This window comes from Chelonia mydas, chromosome 1 (assembly GCF_015237465.2).
Source record: "Chelonia mydas isolate rCheMyd1 chromosome 1, rCheMyd1.pri.v2, whole genome shotgun sequence".
NCBI lineage: Eukaryota > Metazoa > Chordata > Testudines > Cheloniidae > Chelonia > Chelonia mydas.
The window spans coordinates 59,957,614-59,985,154 of NC_057849.1; the positions used below are offsets into that span (position 1 = coordinate 59,957,614).

At 40.8% G+C, this 27,541-nt stretch overlaps 1 protein-coding gene across 5 annotated transcripts in view; it reads right to left on the reverse strand.

The window, feature by feature from the left end:
* Positions 1-26,889, reverse strand: part of GTF2F2 (general transcription factor IIF subunit 2) — a 134,517-nt gene extending 107,628 nt beyond the window's left edge. The window contains exons 1-5 of one of the 5 annotated variants that reach the window (XM_037894320.2): positions 26,560-26,889; positions 22,745-22,818; positions 22,227-22,245; positions 21,023-21,167; positions 3,222-3,260 (exon numbers count right to left, since the gene is read on the reverse strand). In XM_037894320.2, the coding sequence (XP_037750248.1) occupies positions 3,222-3,260; positions 21,023-21,167; positions 22,227-22,245; positions 22,745-22,818; positions 26,560-26,625 (343 nt within the window). In that variant the 5' untranslated portion in view covers positions 26,626-26,889. Of the gene's footprint in view, positions 1-3,221; positions 3,261-21,022; positions 21,168-22,226; positions 22,246-22,744; positions 22,819-23,390; positions 23,481-26,559 lie in introns of those variants that run through there. The other 4 variants (XM_027821240.3, XM_043522664.1, XM_037894334.2 and 1 more) reach the window with 4 other exon arrangements.
* Positions 26,890-27,541: the final 652 nt, after the last annotated feature.

Below are 27,541 nucleotides of genomic sequence, written 5' to 3' on the forward strand. Positions count from 1 at the left end.
GTAAAACACTTCCCTATTCACTTTCTCAACACCATTCATGATTTTACAGACCTTTGTCATCTCTTTTCCCATCTGAACAGTTCCAATCTTTTTAATCTCTCTTCATAGGAAGCTGTTCCATATCCCTAATAAATTTTGTTGTCCTTCTCTGTACCTTTTCCAATTTTAACGTATCTTTTTTTGAGATGGGGTGATCATAACTGCAAGCAGCATTCAAGGTGTGGATACACTGTGGATTTATATTGTGACAGTCTGGTATTTTCTGTCTTATTACCTATCCCTTTCCTATTAGTTCCTAACACCTAGGTTTTTTTTGACTGCCTCTGCACACTGAGCAGAGGTTTTGAGAGAACTACCCACAACTCCAAGATCTCTTCCTTGAATGTTAACAGCTAATTTAGACCCCATCGTTTTGTATGTATAGTTGTACTGTATGTTGTATGTAGAAGTGTTAACCAAATAAGATAAATGTGACTGCCAAGATTTTTTTCTGTAAACATCCATCAATTTGTTAGTATCCATCCCCTTTCTCTAGTTTTTTAGATTCTAAATTCTTCAGTTAGCGATCATCTTTTCATTATGTGTACACAAGTGCCTGTATAATGGGGCTCCAATGCCTGATTGAAGTCTGTAAGCACTACTGCAATACAGATAATAATGAGGCACAACAAAATCCCAAACTACTGCATTTATTTACTTCATTACATGGGGTGGGATCTGAGTTACTACAGAGAATTCTTTCCTAGGTATCTGGCTGGTGAATCTTGCCCATATGCTGAGGGTTTAGCTGATAGTCATTTTTGGGGTCAGGAAGGAATTTTCGTCAAGAACAGATTGGAAGAGGCCCTGGAGGTTTTTCGCCTTCCTCTGTAGCATGGGGAACGGGTCACTTGCTGGAGGATTCTCTGCTCCTTGAAGTCTTTAAACCACGATTTGAGGACTTCAATAGCTCAGTCATAGGTGAGAGGTTTTTCGCAGGAGTGGGTGGGTGAGATTCTGTGGCCTGCGTTGTGCAGGAGGTCAGACTAGATGATCATAATAGTCCCTTCTGACCTTAATATCTATGAATCTATGTAAGCATGTGGTCAATAGGGGTAGGTCACGTAGAGTGCCTACGGTGGGAGAGGTAATAACTTAATAATTCCCCGGAAGAGGAATGGAGTGTGACAGTTCTACTGCAGTCCAATTTTTAAAAAAAAGGGAAAAAAAATCTCCAATAATGTTAAAAGAATACAACATAAATGGTACCATTCTGAAAGATTTTAGCAATTACTAGCTGCTGTACATACACCAGCTGAAAGCAGCAAATCTCAGCTTCCAGGTAGTATAAAACATTCACCTCTAAGTTCATTACAGACCAGTTGTTTAAGTCACAACACAGTTAAAATACAAGAGTAAAACAGTAATCGGAATGAATAGATTTTAACAAATAATCATGCAACATTTCCAACTATAAATACGCTATGGAATTGTACAAATGCATTCCCAACTCAAACATTTCTAAGCACTCATCATGATCCCTTTGACATGGTTAGTCCATTTTATCAGAAAGCATCTCAATCAGCTCAGTACTGGAAATCTATCCCCTCTCAGAAATAATTATTCCCAGAACCCAGAACTAAATGGTATGCTCTTTCAACAACCTTTAAAGCTAAGATGTGATTCAAATAAAAGTCAAAATATTGGAAAATTAAAAGATTTATATGGAGGTGGATGAAAAATAATATTCTGGTGAGTCATTCTGAAACAGTTAATATTGGACATGTGTTTAAGGATTGTTTTGAGGGAAGAAAAGGGAGAAGCCAGTCTTTGCAAGCCATCTGAATCTAAAATCCCTTTCGTTACCATTTACTGAGTGTCATCATAGCCCTTACTGTACTTTATTTGTACATGTAAATGGTAACCCATGTTCTGAGAAGACTTACATTTCTCTCCAAATTTTATGCTAGCTGTGTCTAATATCCCCATTCCCCAAGTTCTTGCTTAGTATTGGCCCTTATTTGCTTCTGCATTTTAATGATATTTTTGTTCTCCATCAAACAAAAGCTTTTCATTTCAAAAAAGAGGAACTGGACCTTTTCATAAGTAACACTTAACCCTATCATGCTCTCGTGTGCTCATTTCGAAACTCCAGCAACGTAATAATATATAAAGATGTTGCTGACCTTAGTAAAATCATTAGAACAGTTTGTTTCTAGGCAAGCCGTATCTGATTTTCTGTGACTAATCAGAGGTTGTCCAAATGTATGTGTGACTTCCTTTGTACCATACTACTCTACCTTTCAGTAAGAGCACAAAAGACTATTTCTATACTTATTACATTCTTTATTGTAGCAACTACAGCTCATCATCTGAAAATGTAGTTTTCCCACGATTAGAAAAGAAATCTTAATATACACAGATGGTTATTATACAAAATAATTCTTTAAAATGCTTGCTTTGACACACAATTTGAAAGAGACAATGGATCCCACCTTCTCAAAATGTGTATGTGCAGATTTTATTTTATTAATGTTCATGTTGCACATTAACTGATAGATATTTCTTGTGCTAAACTTCCTATCCCAGTGGCTCTCTGAACTAAAGATCATTGATGTGTGCTCCATCAATTTGAACTGATTTAAATATCACCGTCATCTTTAACCCTATTTGATAAGCCACTTTTGAAACAACCACCTTACTACTGATCCAAGTATTATTTTTTCCTTTCTTGACAATTATATCCTGTGCATAACAGGTAAGTAGGCAGAATCGAATGACCTTTTTTGATTTCTTACTCTGTAGGGTTAAACACAAATACCACGTTTTGGGAATCAGACAGAATAAAAATACTTTCCCATCAATAAGTCAGAACATAAACTAAAAATAATCAAACATGAGACCACAAAATAAAATAAATAAATAAAAACCCAAAAACAGAAATACTGAATCCAAACATTTAAAAAAAGATTCTAAGAAATATTAAGGATTTACTATTCTTCCTTTCCTAGTAACTTTACATTTCTTATAAAATCTATGAATAATTTAAGTCTCTGATTATAGCAATCAATTTAAGTAATTTTTCAATTTTATGGTGTTTCTCTATCTAGTCACCCTGAACAAACCTTTAAGAAATTAGCACACTAAAACTAAAAGTAAAATAGAAAAACTGAAAACGAGGATTTCTTTATTAGATGCAAAGCATTTCTCAAGTGTACCAGGAAGTCAAGTCCAACACTTACCAGCATTGCTGTTCTCAGATTTTTCTTCTGGCTGGATTTCTGCAGAAAAAGAACAATAATGTTTCTTTGATCTTGGAGTATGATAAAAATTATTCTAAAGTATGTCTAAGAAGTGACCTGCAAAAATCCAAGAATATACAAATGGATAAAAGGGATGAGAAGTAGCACAAACACAGGAGTCATTTCCTTAGAGTTTATTAATATACTTTGAAAGAGGAAATTCCTCACAAAGAACAACAAAAGTCTCATTTGGAGTCCAAGCCCACAACAAACTCCATGCAGGAGCATCCCTAAGCTCCTGTTAATAGGGCTCCATCTGAGTGCAGGCAGCTGCCTATGTGGAGTCAGTGACAAGACTGGATTTAAATAATGAATAGAAAAGCTTCTACTTCACTAAGCCATGCTGGTCAAAACTCATTTTATTTTGTAGGTTTAGAAATACAGGCTGATCTGAAGAGAGATCTGCACTCATGCAGTTTGCAAGGAGTAGAAATGGGAAGACGACTGGATACAGTTAAACCAGGTTAAGTCTCTATAGTCTCAAAAAGAAAAGGAGTACTTGTGGCACCTTAGAGACTAACCAATTTATTTGAGCATAAGCTTTCGTGAGCTACAGCTCACTTCATCGGATGCAGTGGGGGGCGGGGGCGGATAAAACTATTTCCCACCCCCCACTGCTCCTCGGATGTTCCTGTTAAGTGCTGGAAATGGCCCACCTTGATTATCACTACAAAAGGTTCTCTCCTCTCCCCGCCCTCCCCCCGGCTTTTGCTGGTAATAGCTCATCTTAAGTGATCACTCTCCTTACAGTGTGTATGATAAACACCCATTTTTTCATGTTCTGTGTGCATCTAAATCTCCTCACTGTATTTTCCACTGAATGCATCCGATGAAGTGAGCTGTAGCTCACGAAAGCTTATGCTCAAATAAATTGGTTAGTCTCTAAGGTGCCACTAGTACTCCTTTTCTTTTTGCAGACTATATAGTAAAACTTGAGTTCTGCTTAGCGATACCTTAACCAATCATTTTACTGAAATTTAACTAACCAATCCGAACATATTGTAACATGATTATTTAACCCATTATATCCCACCACCTTAATTACTTTACACCCAGCAAAATTAATTATACAGCAGACAGAAACAATCACAGAACCAGACAGAGATTATACAAACAATGGGGAAATGGGGACTACAGTGATAGAACAAACACAGAAATGAGGATTTCACATCTCAGCTATTGATAAGTGAGTTTTTGCCAGACAGGATGCTATCAAACTAAGCTTCCTTTTACATCTTCTAGGCCCTTCCCTTTCTCTGGAGGCGATAGACATTATCAGGACAGGATTGTATTCCTAACAGCCCAATAGCACCTTATTTCAATGTGACTAGTTTGGAATGTGAGGATCTGACCATTCGCTTCCCAGCTTATGGCTGCCTCTGTTGCTTAGCCAAAGGCCTTAGCCTAAGAACAGGGCCTCAGACTGTCACAGTAAGAGAAGGACCTTACGCTGGCAGACAGTGATTTTGATTCTCTCTTTTATACCTCTATAACTAGCTAAGTGATAAGAATACACCTAAATTCTTAGAGTATAGGCCTTTACAGACAGGCCTGAATATCTGTATCTTAACATATGGTATTACCCAAACATTAAAGTAAACAGTATCCCAATTTGGTTGTACAGGTAATTTATTTCCAAAAAATTCTGTAAGCACAACAATGTACGAGCCTTACTGAAGACTCAATGGACAAACTAAGAGATAATCTATCCCTAACTAGGTTACAAAATAAGGGGAAAGTCATTATTAAGGTTGTAAGAGTCATGACCATCCCGATGAGTTGAAAGAATAGTAAATATGGCAGGCGACCAGCTTGGCTTAACGGTGAAATCCTAGCGGATCTTAAACATAAAAAAGAAGCCTACAAGAAGTGGAAGGTTGGACATATGACCAGGGATGAGTATAAAAATATTGCTCGGGCATGTAGGAATGAAATCAGGAGGGCCAAATCGCACCTGGAGCTGCAGCTAGCAAGAGATGTCAAGAGTAACAAGAAGGGTTTCTTCAGGTATGTTGGCAACAAGAAGAAAACCAAGGAAAGTGTGAGCCCCTTACTGAATGAGGGAGGCAACCTAGTGACAGAGGATGTGGAAAAAGCTAATGTACTCAATGCTTTTTTTGCCTCTGTCTTCACAAACAAGGTCAGCTCCCAGACTGCTGCGCTGGGCATCACCGCCTGGGGAGTAGATGGCCAGCCCTCAGTGGAGAAAGAGGTGGTTAGGGACTATTTAGAAAAGCTGGACGTGCACAAGTCCATGGGGCCGGACGAGTTGCATCCGAGAGTGCTAAAGGAATTGGCGGCTGTGATTGCAGAGCCATTGGCCATTATCTTTGAAAACTCGTGGCCAACGGGGGAAGTCCTGGATGACTGGAAAAAGGCTAATGTAGTGCCAATCTTTAAAAAAGGGAAGAAGGAGGATCCTGGGAACTACAGGCCAGTCAGCCTCACCTCAGTCCCCAGAAAAATCATGGAGCAGGTCCTCAAAGAATCAATCCTGAAGCACTTACATGAGAGGAAAGTGATCAGGAACAGTCAGCATGGATTCACCAACGGATGGTCATGCCTGACTAATCTAATCGCCTTCTATGATGAGATTACTGGTTCTGTGGATGAAGGGAAAGCAGTGGATGTATTGTTTCTTGACTTTAGCAAAGCTTTTGACACGGTCTCCCACAGTATTCTTGTCAGCAAGTTAAAGTAGTATGGGCTGGATGAATGCACTATAAGGTGGGTAGAAAGTTGGCTAGATTGTCGGGCTCAACGGGTAGTGATCAATGGCTCCATGTCTAGTTGGCAGCCGGTGTCAAGTGGAGTGCCCCAGGGGTCGGTCCTGGGGCCGGTTTTGTTCAATATCTTCATAAATGATCTGGAGGATGGTGTGGATTGCACTCTCAGCAAATTTGCGGATGATACTAAACTAGGAGGAGTGGTAGATACGCTGGAGGGCAGGGATAGGATACAGAGGGACCTAGACAAATTGGAGGATTGGGCCAAAAGAAATCTGATGAGGTTCAATAAGGATAAGTGCAGGGTTCTGCACTTAGGACGGAAGAACCCAATGCACCGCTACAGACTAGGGACCGAATGGCTAGGCAGCAGTTCTGCGGAAAAGGACCTAGGGGTGACAGTGGACGAGAAGCTGGATATGAGTCAACAGTGTGCCCTTGTTGCCAAGAAGGCCAATGGCATTTTGGGATGTATAAGTAGGGGCATAGCGAGCAGATCGAGGGACGTGATCGTTCCCCTCTATTCGACATTGGTGAGGCCTCATCTGGAGTACTGTGTCCAGTTTTGGTCCCCACACTACAAGAAGGATGTGGATAAATTGGAGAGAGTCCAGCGAAGGGCAACAAAAATGATTAGGGGTCTGGAACACATGACTTATGAGGAGAGGCTGAGGGAACTGGGATTGTTTAGTCTGCAGAAGAGAAGAATGAGGGGGGATTTGATAGCTGCTTTCAACTACCTGAGAGGATGGTTCTAGACTATTCTCAGTGGTAAAAGAGGACAGGACAAGGAGTAATGGTCTCAAGTTGCAGTGGGGGAGGTTTAGGTTGGATATTAGGAAAAACTTTTTCACCAAGAGGGTGGTGAAACACTGGAATGCGTTACCTAGGGAGGTGGTAGAATCTCCTTCCTTAGAAGTTTTTAAGGTCAGGCTTGACAAAGCCCTGGCTGGGATGATTTAATTGGGGATTGGTCCTGCTTTGAGCAGGGGGTTGGACTAGATGACCTCCTGAGGTCCCTTCCAACCCTGATATTCTATGATTCTATGATTTTTGGTTCACATGTTGCAGAAACTTTTCAGTTGTGGTTTTAGTGCAGTGAAACATCAGTATGGAGACACTCACAAGACAACACTCCCATGAGGGTTATGTCTCAGGCTTCCTCTTCACCTGTTTCCTGACAAGGAATGAAGACACGCCCCCTCTCCCCCAGGGAACCCCAGAAGGAGCACCAGCTCTGGTGCGCACTATCACATACACGCTCCAGCACCTTCTTCCAAGCCATACAGCCTCCCTTCCAAGGCAGTAAAGCAGAACAGAACACTGTGTCCCCCACCTGGCACTGGAAGGCAAACATGATGGAGGGCAAACAGGCCAAATCTGAGTGAGTGGCTTTGTGACCTGGTGCACTGGGCCACAATGCCAGTCAAATTTACAGCAACTATAAAAAGTTGCAGTTTCTTCAACAAAATTATGGCCTGCAATTTTCTTAAAGCACTGATCATTAGAGAAAGCTATTTCACAATTCCAGAGTCTTTATACTACTAAAGTCTTCAAGTAAGCTCTACCACAGGTCATTTCTCAGCATTTGAGCAATGTACGGTTTGTTATTCAGCTAAGATTACTGCATAAAAAGGCAACACACTTAGGTAGTTCACATCGTTCTGAGAGGTTTTAGATCAGGGGTGGGCAAACTACGGCCCGTGGGACCCTCCTGCCAGGCCCCTGAGTTCCTGGCCCCGGAGGCTAGCCCCCAACCCCTCCCCTGCTGCTCCCCCTCCCCCGCAGCCTCAGCTCACTGTGCTGTTGGCGCAATGCTCCGGGCGGCAGCGCAGCTGCAGAGCCGTGGTCTGACCCGGTGCTCTGTGCTGCGCCGTGGCGTGGCTGACTCCAGCCAGACGGCATGGCTGCCTGTCCTGGTGCTCTGGGCGGCGCGGCTGTAGCGCTGCCAGCCACCGGTGCTTCAGGGAGTGCGATAAGGGGGCAGGGAGGGGGGGGGGGGGGTTGGATAGAGGACAGCGGAGTTCGGGGCAGTGGTCGGGGGTGGGGGCGTGGATAGGGGGCAGGGCTGTCAGAGGGTAGGGAGCAGGGGGGTTGAAAGGGGGCAGGGGTCGGGGGGGGGGCAGTCAGGAAGGAGAGGAGGGGTTGGATGGGGCGACTGGGGGCAGGCAGGGGTTCCAGGGGTTGTCAGGGGACAGGGAGAAGGGGTGGTTGAATGGGGGGCAGGGGTCCCAGGGGGAGGGGGGGCAGTCAGGAATGAGAGGAGGGGTTGGATGGGGTGGGGGGTGGGCAGTCAGGGGCGGGAGTCCTGGGGGGTGCCGTCAGCAGGCGAGAAGCCGGGGGGGGAAAGGGTGTCAGATAGGGGGCGGGGGCCAGGCCACGCCTGGGGTTGTTTGGGGAAGCACAGCCTCCCTTAACCAGCCCTCCGTACAATTTCGGAAACCCGATGTGGCCCTCAGGCCAAAAAGTTTGCCCACCCCTGTTTTAGATTCTAGATTAAGCAATCAAGTTCTACAAACGGGATGAGTGGGTTTGCTTTTACTTAGCCACAGAATATGCCCTTAACAGCAGATATAAAACTAGAATTCCGGTCTTAGAAAAAGTATCTCTTTCAGTACTAACTTCAGACAGACCTTGGAGGAAGTAGCTCTTCTGCCTAGTTACTAAGTATATTTTAATCACTGCAGATTTGTTCAGTCTCATTGATGTAGGAGTAAAAAATGCCAAATCCTATTGCCCAATGTTCTGGGAACCTCTCATACACCAAAGTAGCTATATAATCTTTAAAGTTACTACAGTAAAGAAGTTGCCAACCCCATTCCCCACACAGTGAATCAACCTTCACCACCTAACATTTATTTTGCACTTTATATCCTCAAAATGTCTTATTTGGACTTATACAAGAATTGAAAAGGTTGCCTATCCAAGGCTCAGGACATTCTAGTTAAAAAAACTAAAATGCAATGAAACAATAGCTTACCCCTGACAGTCAGCCACACTCGATCAGCTAATAAACATCTGTTAATCTTCACCACACCCATCGGGAAGGGTGAGCATACACCATCCCCATTTTACAGATGGAGAAGCTGAGGCAGAGAGATTTGGTGACTTGCCCAAAGTGAGTGAAGGCCTGGTGTCATCCAAAATGCAGTCTGTAAAGAAGTCAGTTGGAGTAGTATTTTTGGTTTTCTGATAATAGAATGCAACTTCTTAATGATCTTTGCAAATATTTTGTAATCTGCATTAACGAGATAGATCTAAAAGGCTACTGTTGCTTCTACTTCTTTTAATCATTTGGCTGTCAATGGGTTTTCTCCTCCTGCTGCTACAGCTCCACAGACAGTCGGTAAAAAACTCAAGTATATAAAGTAACAAAAAGGTATTAAATGAGACCTCAGAGGTATCTTGGACAACAGAATGTGTGGCTAAGTGCTAGAATCACAAGAGTCCAGACAGCTGGAAAGGGTGGCAGGAGCAGGAAGGATATAATTTTATGGGGCTCTATCTTTCTCTTTTTTACAACTTTTTGTTTTATTTTTCAGAAATTTCATATTTCATTTTATCCTGGGTGGAAGACATGGGGAGTGTCCTGCCCTCCGAGGGGGTTAGACAGGTATCAAGAAAAACAGCAGCTTTCAATAATGCGGCAGAAGTTATTTTGTTTAGCAACAACAATTGAACTGAAAAATCACAGACCATCATTTAGCTTAACTGTGGTTTGAAATAATAACACAAGATGCTAAAAATCTTGAAAACTGAGGAATTTATAGAAAACAAACAAAAGTAATTACAGTGATGTTAGCAGCATTGCTTTAATGAAGGAGGGGAGAAACATTTTTCTAGGACTGTAATCACTTTCTATAAGTAAATCTTTTCTCCAAAATTCTTAAAATGGTTGGTACGTCTGAGGTTTCAAAGGTGTCCACTGGTCACAACAAACCCAAAGTACAAACTGTGAATATTAATTCTGGTTGGTAAAAAATTGCATATGAAGAATCTAATACTGCAGTAGCAGCTCTGCATGCCAGCTCAGAAAGGGCTTTCCACGTGGGAATTAGCATGGAAAAAGAGACAAAGTCAGTTGTGGAAAAAGAAAATTAAGTCGTTGTGAGGGTGGAGAGACATTGAGTGCGACACATTAAGAGACACGGCCAGATGAAGAGGGAGGGACAGAATTACCTGGAGCTTTGAATGCAATCACAAAAAGCTTGAATTTGATGCACTGGAAAGTCTCTAAGAGAGGAGTATCAGTCAGAAAAAACTGGCATGGATGATATTAGCAGCTGCATTTTTGTTAAGGACTGGAGATCATGATAGTACACATAATCAATCCATCGAACACTGAATGGCTCTTGGAGATAAATAGATAATATAGTTATTTTCTGTGCTGTTTATGTTGGAATTCTCTGTACTATGACTGTTCAACAGAAACAATTTCTTACATAAGATTAGAAGGTAGAAATTACTGATAGGTGTTCAGAAACCACACTAAGCCATATAAGAACCTAGACAACCAAATGCTTAAAACTAAAGCTATTTCCTAGATTTTTCCACCCACTTTTAAAAAGAAACATTAACACCACATTTTATAACAATGTGGCAGCTTGATCTACAAATATTTCAGACATATAGTAAGTAAAAAAAAAAAAAAAAAAAGTAGCATTTAACTTGCATCTAGGAACAAGTCGTTAGAAAGAGAAAGTCCAGGATCTATGGAGCCAAACCTCAAAATTCCATGTAAATGGGACCAACTCCACCCAATTTACTGGAATTATCCACCTTGTACTAGGTTTGAATTGGCCCATAGTGTAAAATCTACACATATCCCATATGTTGGGCCTGATCCCGCTGTTCTGAATCACACAAGTAGCACATTTTTCCAAGCAGTTCTACCCAAGATCTAACATAGTAAGAAAAGCACTTTTCATCATCCATAAATCAAATATTTGAAAGTAATGTTAAAATTTCGAGTCAGCATTTCTGAGCTACCTGCTGTCACAAAATGATGTAAGGGGCTACTAAAATAGGATGGGAACTGATTTATACTCACATTCAGAAAAGAAAGTGTACTGCTAAATATTTAACACAATCATCTTCCAATTTTTGATCCAGGATTGAAACTGTCAAATAATGCTGCTTTCTAGCCCCATGGTGGCTGTCAGTAGAAAGCTCAGAAATGACAATTTTAATCAAAACATGTCCAGTCTAAAAGAGAAAACTTACCCATATATTAAAAAAAAATAAAAACACACTAATTTTGCTCAGTGTAGCATATTGGAATGCAAACACCTCCAAAAACACCCCCCCACACCTTCCCCCCCCCCCCCCCAAAAAAATTACATCTATGATAACTGATGACAAAGATAAGACAAAATGACTGGAAACACAAATAGCATTGTTGCATAGCAACTAGTGATGTACATATGGTGATGTTTATGGAACAGGATGTAGTTCATATTTATTGCAAAAATAAGACCAAAAATCAGCCTAGACAGCAAGCAGCAAGAGAAACAATTGTGCTTTGGGTTCCCTGTGCAACAATCATAGAAACCACACCTTCCAGTTACACAGGTTTCGTAAACTGATCTTCAGGAACATTACCCAGGTATTAGTGTTTTACCGAGCAGTAGGATACATACACTAGTATCCTTACCAAAAAAGGCTGCGTAAGCCAAACCAGCCAAATAACATTTCTGAGAGGTATCAACCTACACTAAATAGATATTTCAATTGTTATTCTGTAGTTGGACAATACAGCAAATTAGGCTGGTATTTTGTACCTGGTGTTTTGGAATGCAGTACAATGCTTCATAATTGTTCAACACAATAGACAATGTGTGCAAAACTAAACTGATTGGGACAGGGAAGGTCCCAGAAATGCATCAACACACAAAGCCTAATATGCTTTTAGGAAGCATACAGGTAGGATGGGATAGATTTTTAAAGGTATTTCAGTGCCTCAAGATGCAGATAGGCACCTAATGGGATTTTCACAAGGATTTAGACATCTAACTTCCATTGCATACAACTTATATGGATACATACGTATGATCAGTAAGCAGACTTACATATGGACACATTGTCTGAATCAAGAACCAAAGTGGTTCACTTTTTTTCACCTTCCAGATTTTAACAGATTTTAAGTAACCATCTTTATCATGGGTTTCAGAGTAACCGCCGTGTTAGTCTGTATTCGTAAAAAGAAAAGGAGTACTTGTGGCACCTTAGAGACTAACCAGTTTATTTGAGCATGAGCTTTCGTGAGCTACAGCATCCGATGTAGTGAGCTGTAGCTCACGAAAGCTCATGCTCAAATAAACTGGTTTGCCATCTTTATCATGACAAGAAGAAGAACTGGAAATCTCTCGCAGTAGTCCGGGAGTTATGCAACATGATACTATGTGGAGGATCATCTATTATTCCTCAAGCTTGATCCCTTACCCCTGCTCAGAGAGGTCCACAGAGAAAGAACAAGGTGAAGTAGTGGCTGAAGTGCCTTAAATCTGTGTAGCAACCTCTCTCTGGCTACTGTTAAGAGTAGCAATGGCAGAATTTAGAGGCAGCTATATTCCATCCCTCCTTTCTCAGCCAGAAAGGATGGTCACTTTCCTGAGGTCCACAGGAAGAGGAGGGAGAAATAAGGAAATATCTTTGGGCTATGAACATACTCTAAAAGAAAGAGGAAGTACTGTAGATTTAATCAACTGGGTTTTTATAAGTTTTTTTGTTTCATTTTGTTTTAAAACTAGTACTGTGTTTAGGAAAGGCGTTGACTTGAAAGCACTGGAAAATGAAGTACTCCATTTATCTACAGAACAAATGCATTTCACCCACATTGTTTTACTAATGTCTCAACCCGGACTCAGAAGGAGCATTCAAATGGAAGAATGATCTCCATGCTAATTTTGTTTTTGGGTCACCTGCTCAGATTGGCACTTCTACCAGCATTCTTGTTAATTGTAGTGCAGTTTGTGACAGACACTTTAAAAACAAAAAGAAAAGGAGTACTTGTGGCACCTTAGAGACTAACAAATTTATTTGAGCATAAGCTTTCGTGAGCTATAGCTCACTTCATCGGATGCATATTTTCCAAAAAAAAAAAAAGGGGGTGGGGGGGTAGGAAGCTTCACCATTATGGCTGCCACCCTCACCACCTCCTGGGACATTGGGATCCATCATGACACCAATGGGCATTTGTCATCCTAATCCTGAGAGATGTCCCGACCAAACCAGGCCAAGAGAGGGACTCAGATGACGTTTCTACTTCCACTGGCTCCAGATGTATCCCAACCACCATCTGGGATGTGAGAAGTTCAGTGTGTCCCCTACCCCTTCCCATCTTTTCCTTTCCCACCTTACTACTTCTCTTTCCTATCCCTCTCCATTTTCCTTCTGGCTAATAAAAGTCTCACTTACCCAGCCAAAACTGTGTATTTTGCAACACTGCTTTAAGCCTGTGACCAAAGCTGCAATTAAAAGCAATGTCCTAACTGCCCAATGTTTATACAAGTTTGCCAGGTCTCCAAGTGGCTGATAAAACCATGTGCTTGTGCCTGTTTTTCTTCCCAGCAGTGAGACTGGAAATAAAAGTCATTCAATGACTTAATTCTTCTCTTCACTCATCACCCTGAACACTTGTTCCACTAGACTGTTTGTTCCTGATAAACACTGCAAATTCTACTCAGTAGAGCCATATGCCTTCAACAAACACTATGCAGTTATTAAAAAACCACCAAGTTGAGAGCGGAGTACTGTGTAAAAGTGTGAAAACAACTCCAAGTAGCACTCTCTAGATTTCTATGATGGACAAATTATAGAAGCAGACTATCAATGCTGGTTTAGCCCTACAGTGAATCCCTAATATCCTCAGATAGCTTTGCTGAGGTTTAACTATACACAATCTAATCCACCAAACAGGTACAGAGTACAGCATATTCTCTGTACAGATTTCCACAGGCTACCAGCATTATACACAGTTTTATAAATACTGTTGCGCTATCCATATAAAAACCTAAAGCCCAGGGACTAGTGTCTACACTAGAAACGCTACAGCAGCAGCTGTGCCACAACAGTGTAGACACGTACTACAGCAACGGAAAGCGTTCTTCCATCACTGTAGTAAAAGCCACCTCTCCGAGATGCCTTAATTCGGTTGACGGAAGAATTTTTCTGTCACCCCAGCAGTGTCTACACTGGGGCTTACGTTGGCTTAATTACATCACGCAGGGTGTGACATTTTTCATAATCCTGAGCTATGAAGTTAAGTCAACCTAACTTGGTAGCATAGACCAGCCCTGAAACAAACTGCATATTCTTTCTTAGGATTTCTCCAATGGTTTATGAGTGCAAGTCCAAATCAGTTAATTATCTAGATATACTTGATTCCCCAAAGTCTGAGCCATTACTGCCGATTACTCATTGCGTACTTTTAGGGCTGTAGGAAAGCCAAGGGCAAAATTTTGTAATGGTAGTGAGTGCAGAAGCAAATTTTTGGTGAGCCAGCCCAAAAACAATGGGAAAGTAAGTATGTTTTAAGAGGAGACACATTAATTAGTTTTTCAAGGAAAGGAATAACAGAAGCCAAAGAAAGCTTGAATTCTAGTTAACTGTAAGAAATAGTCTTTCCAAATCTTTGTATGGCAAACTGGCTACATTTTACAATTCACATTAATGAATAAAACAAGTATTTATATCAATGGATCTCAAAAGTGGCGAAGTTATACTTAAATGTTAGTTCAGCCCACTCAATATATAACGTCTGAATACTCCAACTCTGTCCAGCCAGCTTTAATATTTCTTTACTCAATTATTTGATATGAACAGATTAGCATCCCCCAAATTATTTGTCAGTATAAGAACAAAAGATGACCTTATAACTGTGTATAATCTCTAGCATGCACTCCTGAAGATTAAACAAATTAAGAGAACAAATCTTAAGCACCTCATTTCTTCTCCAATTGAAGAAATGGGCACAGAGGATTGATGTACTAGCTTATTTTTCCTTTAAAAATAAAAACAAGACACTTCTGATGAAGTGGATATAAAGATGGCGCAGTTACAAAATTAATGGAAATTACCTAAAGATGCCAGAGGACGTATGTCTACATTACTCAATGTGAAAGAACTGGCGATCTCTTGTCAAGAGAGACCCAGAACAGGAGTACCATGGAAGGGCTGTTTTAAATCTAGATTGAGGTCAGCTAGCACAACCGTTTCTGGAAGCTGACATAACGCTCATTCATAGTTTGTATACCTGGCACCAACTAGTGCTATCAGTCCCCAGTTTTCATAACCATCGTATTTTCCCAAAGTTATTTGATTTTTAAACTTAATAAAATAAAATTAAAGTACAACAAAAAAAAAGCATGGTAGGAATGCAGGCCCACATTAGATTTGGATGAACCCTGGTTTTAAATTGAGCTGGGATTAATAGCGGGAATTGAGCAATAGACTCATGGCATGCAACCAAAGAAGTCATGAGAAAGAAGAGCTGTTGTGTTAAACTTGTAATGATCCTTCAAAATAGCTAAAGTAACAGAAATAAATATGGTTAACTGGGTACCAGGTCCAGTAAATAATTGAATGTATAAGAAACTCCTTCATCTGGCCTTAGCTAGGGTCTAATAATTGGCAACGACACCACTTGTTTGTTAAAGGGTATAAAAAAGTAAACTCATAAAAGGGTTAATACTTGCCTGCCCAAGTCAGAGCTGACCAATATGGATTTAAGCACCCCTGTGTTTTCCCCATTTGTAAGTATCTTAATCAAATACTTATAAGTGTTTTGTTACTGTTTGGCGGTAGTAAATTGCTTATTACTTAGGCATGTTTAGAGCAACTGTGTAAATACCATACAGCCTTTGGGTTTAATAAAGGAATTTATGGTTAAATTGGTGCAATGGTAATACCCTACATAAATAACAGTAATTCCAACAAGCACATTTTTGGCTTCAGTGTATACCATCACACAACTTATAATAAGCATGTAACAAAAAATCCACACGTGAGAATTCAATGGTCTGGGCTTAGTGAGAGGCACAATTCAGGGTTGTTTATGAATGCTCACATAATTCACCCATTTGTTGCCTCTTAAACTAAGTTTGTAAAAGCTCACTGGGGCAGGGGATATCTTCCTATAAATCTACACAGTGCCTCTGACAACTGGGTTCTCACCTGCAGGCTCTAACATAATACATATCAGTATACAAGCCTATCACATATTTTTTATGTTATTTCTTCACTAAACAGTGTTAGTCAGACAGACATGCTGTTAGGTCCCACTGAAGTCAACAGAAGCATGATCAGGGCTTGTATCATTAAAATCCTTTTGAACACAGACAAACCTTAAAACAGACAAAAATTACTACTGTGAAGGGTACATCTACACTGCAGGTCGGGGTGTGATTTGCAACTCTCGTAGACATACCAGTGCTGGCTTTAATCTAGCTAGCTTGCTAAAAATAGTAGCAAGAAAGAGGTAATGTGGACTACTGCTTGGGCTGCTCAAGCCCACCTAACCCCGTAGGTACATATTCACTTGAGCCGCCCATGCCACTGCGCTTTCACTGCTATTTTTTATAAGCTAGCTAAATTAAAGCTAGTGTGAGTAGTCTATACAAATTGCAAATCAGATCCCTGGTCCCAGTGTAGACATATTCTACAACTGCAGCAATGCCCAAAAAGTCACAGTTGTGAAAAAGGCTAATATGATTCTGGATTAATGGGAGTGTCAAATGTAAGATATGGGAGGCGACTGTCCCATTCAGTCTGGCACTGGTGAGGCCTCAGCTGGAGTACTGTGTCTAGTTTTGGGTGCCAAATCTTAACATGTGGACAAACTGGGGAGAGTTAAAAAGAGAACAACAAAAATATAAAAGGTTTAGAAAATCTGACCTAGAGGGAAAGATTTAAAAAAAACAAAACAAAACAACAAACAACTGAGCATGTTTAGTCTTGAGAAAAGAATAACATCTTGATGAGGAGTCCTGATGACAGTCTTCAAATACTTTCGGGGTTGTTATAAAGAGGACAGTGATCAAATGTTCTCCATGTCCAGTGAAGATTGGACAACTAATGGGCTTAATCTGCAGCAAGGGAGATTTAGGTTAGATATTAGGAAAAGCTTTCTAACTATAAGGGTAGTTAACCACTGAAGTAGACTGCTAAGGGAGTGGTATTTCCATTACTGGACATTTTAAAGAAAAGGTTGGACAAACACCTGTCAAGGTCCTGCCTCAGCACAAGGGACTGGATATGATGACTTCTTGAGGTCCCTTTCAGGTCTACATTCCTATGATTCTATGAAATACACTAGCTACTTTCCAAACACAGAGGAAATAGAGTTCCCTGCTCCAAAGAGCATCCACCACTCTAAGAAGACAATGAAAGGAAGTTTGTGGACGGGGGAAACAATACCCAAGCAAACCAATCTGGCTGATGACAGGTACCTCTTGCTACTTACATTTGTTTTCAAATTAAACAAGGCAATAAACTCCTTACCCCTTACCCTCCTTTCCTCCCTCCACAATTCAATCCACATCTTTTGTCATGGTAATTTCTAGATTCAGCTCCAGTGTCTGTAGGCCACTCTCTTCAAATAAATTAGCAGTTCATACATAAGATAAATAATGAAATAGGCATTGTGGGAAAAGTAGGTCTTCAGGAAGGATTTAAATGAGACATTAGTGACTTTACAAACCAACCCAGAAAACTGCATTGCATGCATAGAGAGTGCCATGGAAGAAGCACAGACTGTTGTTGGGTAAATGGACAAATTGTGTAACAACACATCACAGGGGGGTGGGGAGGTGGGTTCATGTCATGAGAGATGGGTCAAGGCTATTTAGGGCTTTGAAGGCTATTGCAAGAAGCTTGAGCTTGATGTGGTATAGAAGACAGAGGGATTCCCATATAGATTCTGACCACATCACCCGATGAGCATCAAAGATGATCCTATTGGTGGTGGCATATATAGACCAAAGTGGAATGATGTGTCACAGTGCTTCTTTCAGTGAACTACTCATATGAGTAGAGTTACACAGGCTAAGACTTTACAGAATCAGGATGTAACTAAGTTTCACATAAATGATTTTCATGGATTCAGTTCATACAGCATACACAGATGAATACACAATCAAAAGACGCTAGCTTGGGTTGTAGAAAAAAAAAATGTAATTTTAAGTTAGCCATACATGAATACACAATGCAGCCAGCTTTACTCAGAATATTGCTAGAGTGTGTTTTAAAAAAGGTCACACAAGATATTCTTTGCATCATACACAAAGAATTTTCAAAGGCTTGTAATTTGGTTAAATCAAAACTAACTTTTCCAGCAGAACACCCACAGGTGTACTCTCAATGGTAGCTATTTCCATGCCAAATTTCAGTTTAACATCCCACACCATTTTGATACTACAATTGTACAAGAGAGGGTTGCAATGGTTCTCTTTTACTTTTCCAGTAACAAGGATTTCCTCCCCCCCACTTATAAGCAAAAATAGTTGAATCTTATTTTGGAACGTTTAAACAAATATTCATCTTAAAGTACAGACCAAACTTGAAAAATTACAGCAAGTTGTAAGAGACTGAACAACAGGGGGTCAGAACATTAACCATTTCACAACTTTAACTATACTGGTTGCTGCTGCTCTTAGTTTATTAATCAACTTGGCTCTTAAAATTGACGTTGAGGACTTCCCACTGCCCCTAAACAAAAAGGCATAGGGATATAGATTCCTTATCTTGTTTGCAGAACTTTTTTCCCTTAAAGAACAAGTATGAAATGGAATAACTTTTTCATACTCAGAAACAATGCATGCTAGAGCAATTATGATCTAAGTACTTAGGGGTGATCACATCAGAAAAAAATATCAGTGTTGACAACTGAATGAAACAAAAATACATTTGATTTCACCTACTGAATAAACGAATTTAGTTTCCAATTTACAGAAAACTAAACCATTCTACCAACCTTTCTGTATACAATGTAAATCAGTTTTCTGTGTACCATGCTGTCTTTGCTAACCGAAGCACAATTCCTCTAGCAATTGATTTTGGGTTTATCGAATTACATTTTCCATTATGTTGACTTAGCATACTAATCACCGAATGGATATTAAAGGAACCCCCCCAGTCTACTGCTACCTATGCACTTTATACTAACTTAGACTGTAAAACTTAGAATATTTAGCAATTCAGTGGACTTCCCTTCTTTCAAAAGGGCATAACCCATTCTGAGAGATCAGAATTGTGTATTTATGGCAAGCAGTGCTTCATAAGAAGTAAAGTTGATGATCATTTATTTTATCGTGAAAGACTCCTCAGATTTAGCTAAAACATTAATGCCAAGTTCTGGTCTGGCTTACACTCCAAGATTGCACAAGACGTAAATCAGGGGAGAAAGTGGCTCAAAAAGCCTTTCTACACATTCTTCTCCATTAAAAATGAGAATCAGTATTATCCCCAGGTATTTTTTTCTTACCCCACCTTATTGTCTAATCTATCTGACATTCTCTAGGATACACCTAGTCAGATAGCAGATGGAAAGTGTAATAGGAATCACTCTCATATAATTACCCACTCTAATGCGGAAATTTAAATTTTTCCATTTCATTGCCTTATGATAGACACAATGCAATCATAAATGTGTGCCATACAGGGACATGTTGTATCACCATCAGTTCATAGCAATAAGTAGGTCTGTCCCTTACCCTTTTTTAAAAAACAAAACAGTATCTCAGAGACTTGTGAACGATCCCATGAATATTTTTATGGTGTCAAATCTGAAGCCTAATTATTACACTTCAAATGTCACTGTTAACTATTCCATTGTTGAGCATTCATATTCAGGGAATGTGTTTATCCACTCTAAGATATAGTGACAGATATTTGGGCAAGATGCAACAGGGGCAGCTGGTTCCTGGCCAGCCTTGCAGGAGTGGAAAATGAAGAATTCAAACCATCCAAAAATCCAGCGTATCCAAATGTACACCTCTGACCCTGCCCAGAAAGGGGAGGGAAAGCATCATAAACTTTATTTGCCTGATGAGGACTCCCAAACATTCCAAGATGCCTGAAGCCCCAAGTATCTTCTACTAAGCTTTCAAGGCATCCAATCTCTCTTTTCCCCCACCTTATTTTCTATGATGCTGCCATACATTTACAGTATATAAACTGCAGCACACAAAGTTTGGGGACTACATAACATTAATTTAGTATCAGAACCAGCAAAGGGAAAATATACTGACTATTCCACAAGAGGAAGGAGAGCAGTGAAAGGGAGGGCATATCATAATTTTGATGTTTCCATCATATAATTTAGGCCTAACATGCTCATAGAATATGGTATCCTGAAAATGCCCCACACTTACCATGTATTGCTACTGTAATATCAGTGACCTACACATAATGTAGGTCAAGGAATTTGAATCCAATAGACAAAAATACAGTTATTTTTCCTGCGTGCCAAATACCACATTACTATTACACTTTCTGACAAAGTAAACAACAGGAAAGTTCGATGAATAACCGTTAATATTCACTGGTCAACAAGACACTATATCAAGACTGATAGAAAAAAATGAACATAATTCAAAATTGATTTTCATCACACTGTAGCTAGATTCCTGACAAATCTATCCTTTCCTCCAAAAGAAGTGTTGAACAAAGCAGCAGTTTTCTGCTGGGTCATCCTATCAGAAGCACAAGTCGTGATGAAACCCAAAGGTTTTGTGCTGTACTCCATTCTTCCTCTCTGAGCTGTTCAGCAGGCTGGTATTGGAATGTACAATACAATCCTTTCTGGAGACATTTCAGGCTCTTACTCAATTAAAAGAAGAAAAATAGTCAACTAGAATGAAGTGCTATGTGCATGCATGTGACCATAAAGCTGAAAGGTCTTTATTTTAGATCTATCCGTTTGATGGTGTCCTTTTAACCAACTATCATGCTGAGATTATGAATCTACGCAAACATGCATGACGGAAATTATATTAACAAATTTTCATTCTAACTTACCTGCCGAGCTTTCTGTAAACACTGTTAACGTCTGTCCTCCCACACTTTGCAAAAGAAATGGATGTTCTCTGGGTGCACTGACTGAAGCAGGTTTTCCTCCAATATCACTGATACTTGCAAGATCTTCATTCAAAGTAAATGATACCTAACACCCACAATGAACATAATATTAGTACATAGACCTTTTAACTACATAGATTTTAGAGCTTAGGAAAAAGGAAACGAAAGAAAAATGAAATAGTACAGTACAATTTTGAATTGTTCAAATATACATCGGGGATCTAATTTTTAATATACTAATCTTCTGAAATATTTTATTCAACATTTTCACATAGGATTATTTATACAATTTACTCAACAGATTTTTATTATCTTCTCTTGATGTCAGAGAACAATTAATTGCATTTCATTATTTTTAAAAATGTTTGAGAACCTAAGATAGTTATACCTTTCAATGTAGATATTTTAAACGTTTCACACAGCTACCTTCATTTTTGAGAAAGTGTCAGCAGCATATATTACAGCCAGCTATGAGCCTGAACAAATCCCAAAGACAACTGGAGTCTCTCCACATATTCCAATGAGAGTTAAATCAGACTCTAAGATGGTATATTCAGCTTTTCCCCACTGCTGAATTTTTGCTAAGTCTCTTCCAATTCAATGTGTTGGTTGGCTCTGGGGTTTACTGAATCATGCTGCTACCTTCCCATCTAACATGAAAGGTAAAATACCTGGTAAAGCTATTATTCATTCAATTGCTAATAAAAGAAATTAATCAACTGCCTTTGCAGATGAAAAGACCCTCAAATTCCCTAATACTTTATATTTAACAAAACTAATGAATTAACACCAAATATGATACGGTATATTTCTGAACTCTTACTTCTTTGTTTTCAACTTTTTCTGCTTAATATTAATACTTAGCTCTTATATAGCACTTCTCATCAGTAGATCTCAAAGCGCTTTACAAAGGATATTAGCATCATTATCCTCATTTTACAGATGGGGAAGCTGAGGCATGAAGCAATACGTGGCTTGCCCAAGGTCACGCAGTAGGCCAGTGACAGAGCCAGTCCCCCAGATCTCCCAACTCCCAGTCCAGTGCTCTATTACAAGTACTATAAGAGAAATGTACACTACTTTAAGCAACACTAAAGTTCAAAATATAACACATTGATAGCCTTTGGATTTGGTAATTACTTACTTCTGTTCTTCCTTGATTTCTGTAAAAGAAAATATTTAATATTTTAGTTTCCATAATCTAATTTCACAGGTTTGGCTCCTCTGATAACAGCAGCAACCTCAAATTCTAGCTTTGTTACTGTCTTCACTCCTGAGCTACCCAAGGACAAATGGGAAAATCAGCAGGAGCAAATAGAAGCAACACAATAGCATATAAATAAATTGATGGAGATTCTTTATTTAGATGGGCCTATTGCCGATGTCTATGAAATCAGAAATGGGGTTCTAAAATATATCCACCCACACAAGTATAATTTTTTGTATTCATATTGTTTAGAATATAAAATGATAATCACTAGGCAGCTATATTTCAAGCTTATTAATTTCATAGAAATAAACCCAACTTGTACTTTCAATAAATATTATGCAATATAAGTAGTACTTCACTGCAATACACTACTGTACACTAAACATAACTTTTTCTACTTCTGTAATAATTCTAAGAAATCCTACCAAAAAAAAGTATGATGAACTACTTACTTGGCAATCCTCAGCTTCCCTACTTCACCCCTTCCTGAAGCTTTAGTCCATTGTTGTGACAAGTACTTGGGGACCTAAAAAAAAAAAGAAAGAAAGAAAGAAACAGAAATTCAGGTAACTATGCAACAGATAGTTATATCCAAGATTTTATTATTTTTTTCTTAATTTAAAAAAATAACATCTTTTTTGTATTGCTTTCTTTACAACAACAATCAAAATACACTGGAGATTAATATTTCTTTGCTAGGGAAAGCAAACAGAAGAAGTCAGCACCAAAAATTGATCATATTTAAACTTTCCAAAATCTACCAAGCATAGCCTAAGATGTATGACTTAAATGAAACTAAAAGAGGTGATTACATATTGCAGCCTTAATACTTAACAGGACATCTGACTGACTTGTGGAACAAAAAAGGAAGTCATTTTTTACTAACCCCAAGGCCATACACTAAAACAGCGTTGATGTACAATGTTCTTTTTATGCTCTTCTTTTGACACTCACAATGCATCAGAAGCTCCAGCAAATCCATTTTTATTTTTAGTTTTGTAGCAATCACTTTCTAGGGTTTTACTAGTACAGTAAAGTCATTCCATATTTGCATTTATAGCCACTGTAGAAAGTATATACAACTAAAGGACTGCATACTTTGTTGCTTATGTAGGAAGAGCTGCACACCCAATGAGAGACAGAAGCACCCAACACAATGGGATCCTGATCCATGACTATGGCTCGTAGGTGCTATGGAATACAAATATTAAATAATATTAAGCCACAACCTGTGATTTATAGGCAGTATCAGGGGGCACCAGTAAGATTTATCTGCCTGCAGCACCAATCAGGCACTTGGTGGGCCTGATTTTCCCTCACTTATACAGGTAGAAATCAAGCTTTCCCAGATTTACATTTTCATCAACCTCAACAGGGTTCTGCCTATTGCTGCTCAGAACATTCTCTGAAATTTTGGAATTGATACAACATGTTCAAAAGTTGTCACGTTACACACCGAACAAAAAAAAGATGCCATTAAGTGTAGGGCCTCACTTCACCCAGCTAAATCTGTAGTTGTATAGTGGATGGGATTATGCAATCTACAGGAAGACAGGAAATGTTTTACACAATAAAACACCCACTATGGCGGATTTCTTTTAATTTTAGCAAGAACAATTAGGAGGATCAGTTTTCAAAAATCCTTTAACAATCGTGAATATAGTGTATGGAAACATTGCAATTTGTTTCTATAAACAAAAACAGAATTCAAATAATTTTAACTTGGATTTTGGAAAAGGGATTCCCCAGTTAAGGTCTGACCCGAGGCCATGAATGAACTAACAGCATCTGAACAAAACATATATAAAATACTTAAGATTCTAGAGACATGGTCTTTATTCTTGGCTGTGTAGGTAGGGATAATACTTCTCCCTCACAATTTGTAACATGACCATGTGGGAAAAGAGATGACATAAAGCAATACCATTTCAAAATAAAATACTCCCTAATTAGCACAACCTACTTTTCTATATTTTGCACTCTAGAACCTCACAACCTTAGTTGTACTTACTTTTATTGCATATATTCCTAAAGCACCCAATACTGTAATATCTGGGCTATTATTGCCTATTAAGTTGTCTCTCTCTGGGATACTTTCTATATTAGCTCCACACATTCTAAAGGGAAACCAGGTTAGCCAGAACTGTTTTTCCAGCAAGTCTTTTCCCCAGAAATTAATTAACAATTTCAACATTGTTATGCCTGCTCTTCATTAGCCAGGGAAATCTTGTTGTGAACTATTGTGGTAAAGCAGCACTACACAAAACATTCTATTGTTTAAAGAGAAGTCTTTTTTTTTTTTTTTTAATTAAATCCACCAAATGATCATATTATTGTAGCAAAACTGATTAAGTCCCATCTATGTTGTGATTCTTAACATGTTGGGGGACCTACTTACAAAAGTTTGCCCTGGTTTAAAATTCCAGTTCAGACCTGAAGCAGGTCTGCTATCTCTCCTTCGGGTCTGAATTGGATTTTAAACCAGGACGGTAGAGGAAAACCATGCATAACCCTTTTACACTAGCAAACTTTATAGCTGTAATTCACAAGTGTTGCGGCAATAGTGTCCCTAACCTCTCTTTGTCAGAGGGTGGAGATGGATGGCAGGAGTGAGATCACTTGATCATTACCTGTTAGATTCACTCCCTCTGGGGCACCTGGCATTAGCCACTGTCGGTGGACAGAATGCTGGGCTGGATGGACCTTTGGTCTGACCCAGTATGGCCATTCTTATGTTCTTATGTTAATGGTAAAAAATTTAACATGGGCAGAATTTATATGTTTTTACCATTGTATCATCTAGCCTGTGATTACACAGTGGTAAAAATGCCCAACTAATTGTAGGTTTCAGAGTAGCAGCTGTGTTAGTCTGTATCCGCAAAAAGAAAAGGAGTACTTGTGGCACCTTAGAGACTAACAAATTTATCTGAACATAAGTTTTCATGAGCTACAGCTCACTTTATCGGATGCATGCAGTGGAAAAAACAGTAGGAAGATTTTATATACACAGAGAGCATGAAACAATGGGTGTTACCATACACACTGTAACAAGAGTGATCAAGTAAGGTGAGCTATTACAAGCAGGAGAGAAAAAAAACTTTTTGTAGTGATAATCAAGGTGGGCCATTTCCAGCAGTTGACAAGAACGTGTGAGGAACTGGGGGGAAGGCGGGGGTTTACTATGTGTAATGACACATCCACTCCCAGTCTTTATTCAAGCCTAATGTAATCGTACAGATCTAAAAGTAGCAATATTACAACAAAAAGGCTTCTGGACTCTGTGGCAACCCAGCCCTGTCGTGAGTTAGAGCTAACTAGGGAGCTCCTTCCTCACCTCAGCACACCTCCTCCCTCCCCTGACGTGGCTTTTATGCTAGGGACAACTGATTGCTGAGACAGCGCCAGTTCCCCCAGGGGTGCTGGTACAATTTGTACAGACCTAAAAGTCGCAATGTAAAAACAAAAAAACTTCAAAAACAGACTCCAGTGAGAGACTGCTGAATTGGAATTAATTTGCAAACTGGACACCATTAAATTAGGCTTGAATAAAGACTGGGAGTGGATGTGTTATTACACAAAGTAAAACTATTTCCCCATGTTTATTCCCCCCCCCCCCGCTGTTCCTCACACGTTCTTGTCAACTGCTGGAAACGGCCCGCCTTGATCATCGCTACAAAAGGTTTTTTTTTCTCTCCTGCTGGTAATAGCTCACCTTACCTGATCACTCTCGTTACAGTGTGTACGGTAACACACAGCCACTGAAGGGGCTGGAGTCTCGCAGCTCTCTGGGCACGGTGCTGGCAGAGTAGAGAGCAGCCGTGGGACCTGCCCGCCGACTCGGGAGGTGGTTAGCGCCTGGCGAGGTCTCCGCAGCTCCAAGGAAACCAGACGAGCCTCTGCTTTCCTGCGGAGACCGTAGGGGCCGCTAAGGGGAGTGGGAAAGTCACTCCGCCCACCCCCCCAAAAGCAAGAGAACCAGGGAACTGCTGCCGCCCCCCTCCCCCGCCCTTCATCCCGCTTCCTCAGGCCCCCCAGATGAATCTCTCCCCCGCTCCGCCCCGGCCTACCAGGATCCCCGCCCCCACAGGGAACCCCGCCCCCGCCGCAGGGATTCCCGCCCCGGCGTAGCCTCGAGGCGAGCCCGGGTCTCGGCCCCGGGGAGGGAAGGAGCCGCCTCAGCCCGTGGCGGGGCCTCCCTCGCGGGGCCAGAAGCCGGGAGCGCGGGGGGACAGGATGAGTCGCTAGCCAGGCCCGGGCGGCCTCTCACCTTCACCAGCCACATGCCCGTGTTCTGCTTGGCCCCGGTCAGGTCCAGCTCCCCCCGCTCACTCATGGCTGCCCGGGCCCGGGCGGGGGACGCGGACGGGGACGCAGGGACACGCCGAACGAGCTCGAGGCGCCCGCACCCACCACGGCGATTGCATCCACCCGGACAACAATCAGCGCCTCACCCGTCTACGGCGGCCCCAAGCTGCCAAACTTCCGCGGTAAAGCGGAGCGAGGAGAGCGTTCCTCGCCTCCCCCGAGAAAGGGCGAAGAGGGAAGCGCGTGGGCTCTCGCGCTCCGGGGCCTGGTCCCTCGCGCTTCCTCTGGCAGGCGTAGGGGTGGGGCAGGAACAGGGGCTGAGCCAGGGGCGCTGTGGTGAGTGACGCCGCGCGGCGGCCGTGGCCGCCTGGGCGTTTCCCTCGCTGGGGGCTGCACCTGGAGCGGGGAGGCCCGGCGTGCTGCAGTAAGCCCTAGCGCCGGGTTGGACGCGTGGCAGGGCCACCCAAGCTGCCAGGGTAGGGAGGAGGTGAAAAGCAGGCACCGGCCTTGCCCCTGGCGGATTGAGTGAGAGGCCCCTGGAAGAGTTGGGTTATAGACGGTGCTTAATTTGTAATGAAAGGGGTGCCGGGGGTGAAGCAATGGTTTCCTGTCATAACTGATGTGGCAACCCAGAGGTGGTGGGATATGAAGTGCCACACCTAGAGGTGCCCGGGCTGTACCCTGGCACAAACTAAGCAAGGGTTATAGAAATGCCTTGGTAGCCATTCCAGCAGGAGGAAGTCAGATGCATGCCGTTTTAATCAATAATGGTTAACATCAGTTAGGGTGACCAGACAGCAAATGTGAAAAATGGGGACAGGAGATAGGGGGTAATAGGAGCCTATATAAGAAAAAGGCGCAAAAATCATGACTGTCCCTATAAAATCGGGACATCTGGTCACCCTTACGTCAATAGTGTAAAAGTCAGCTACTTCACAGCATCC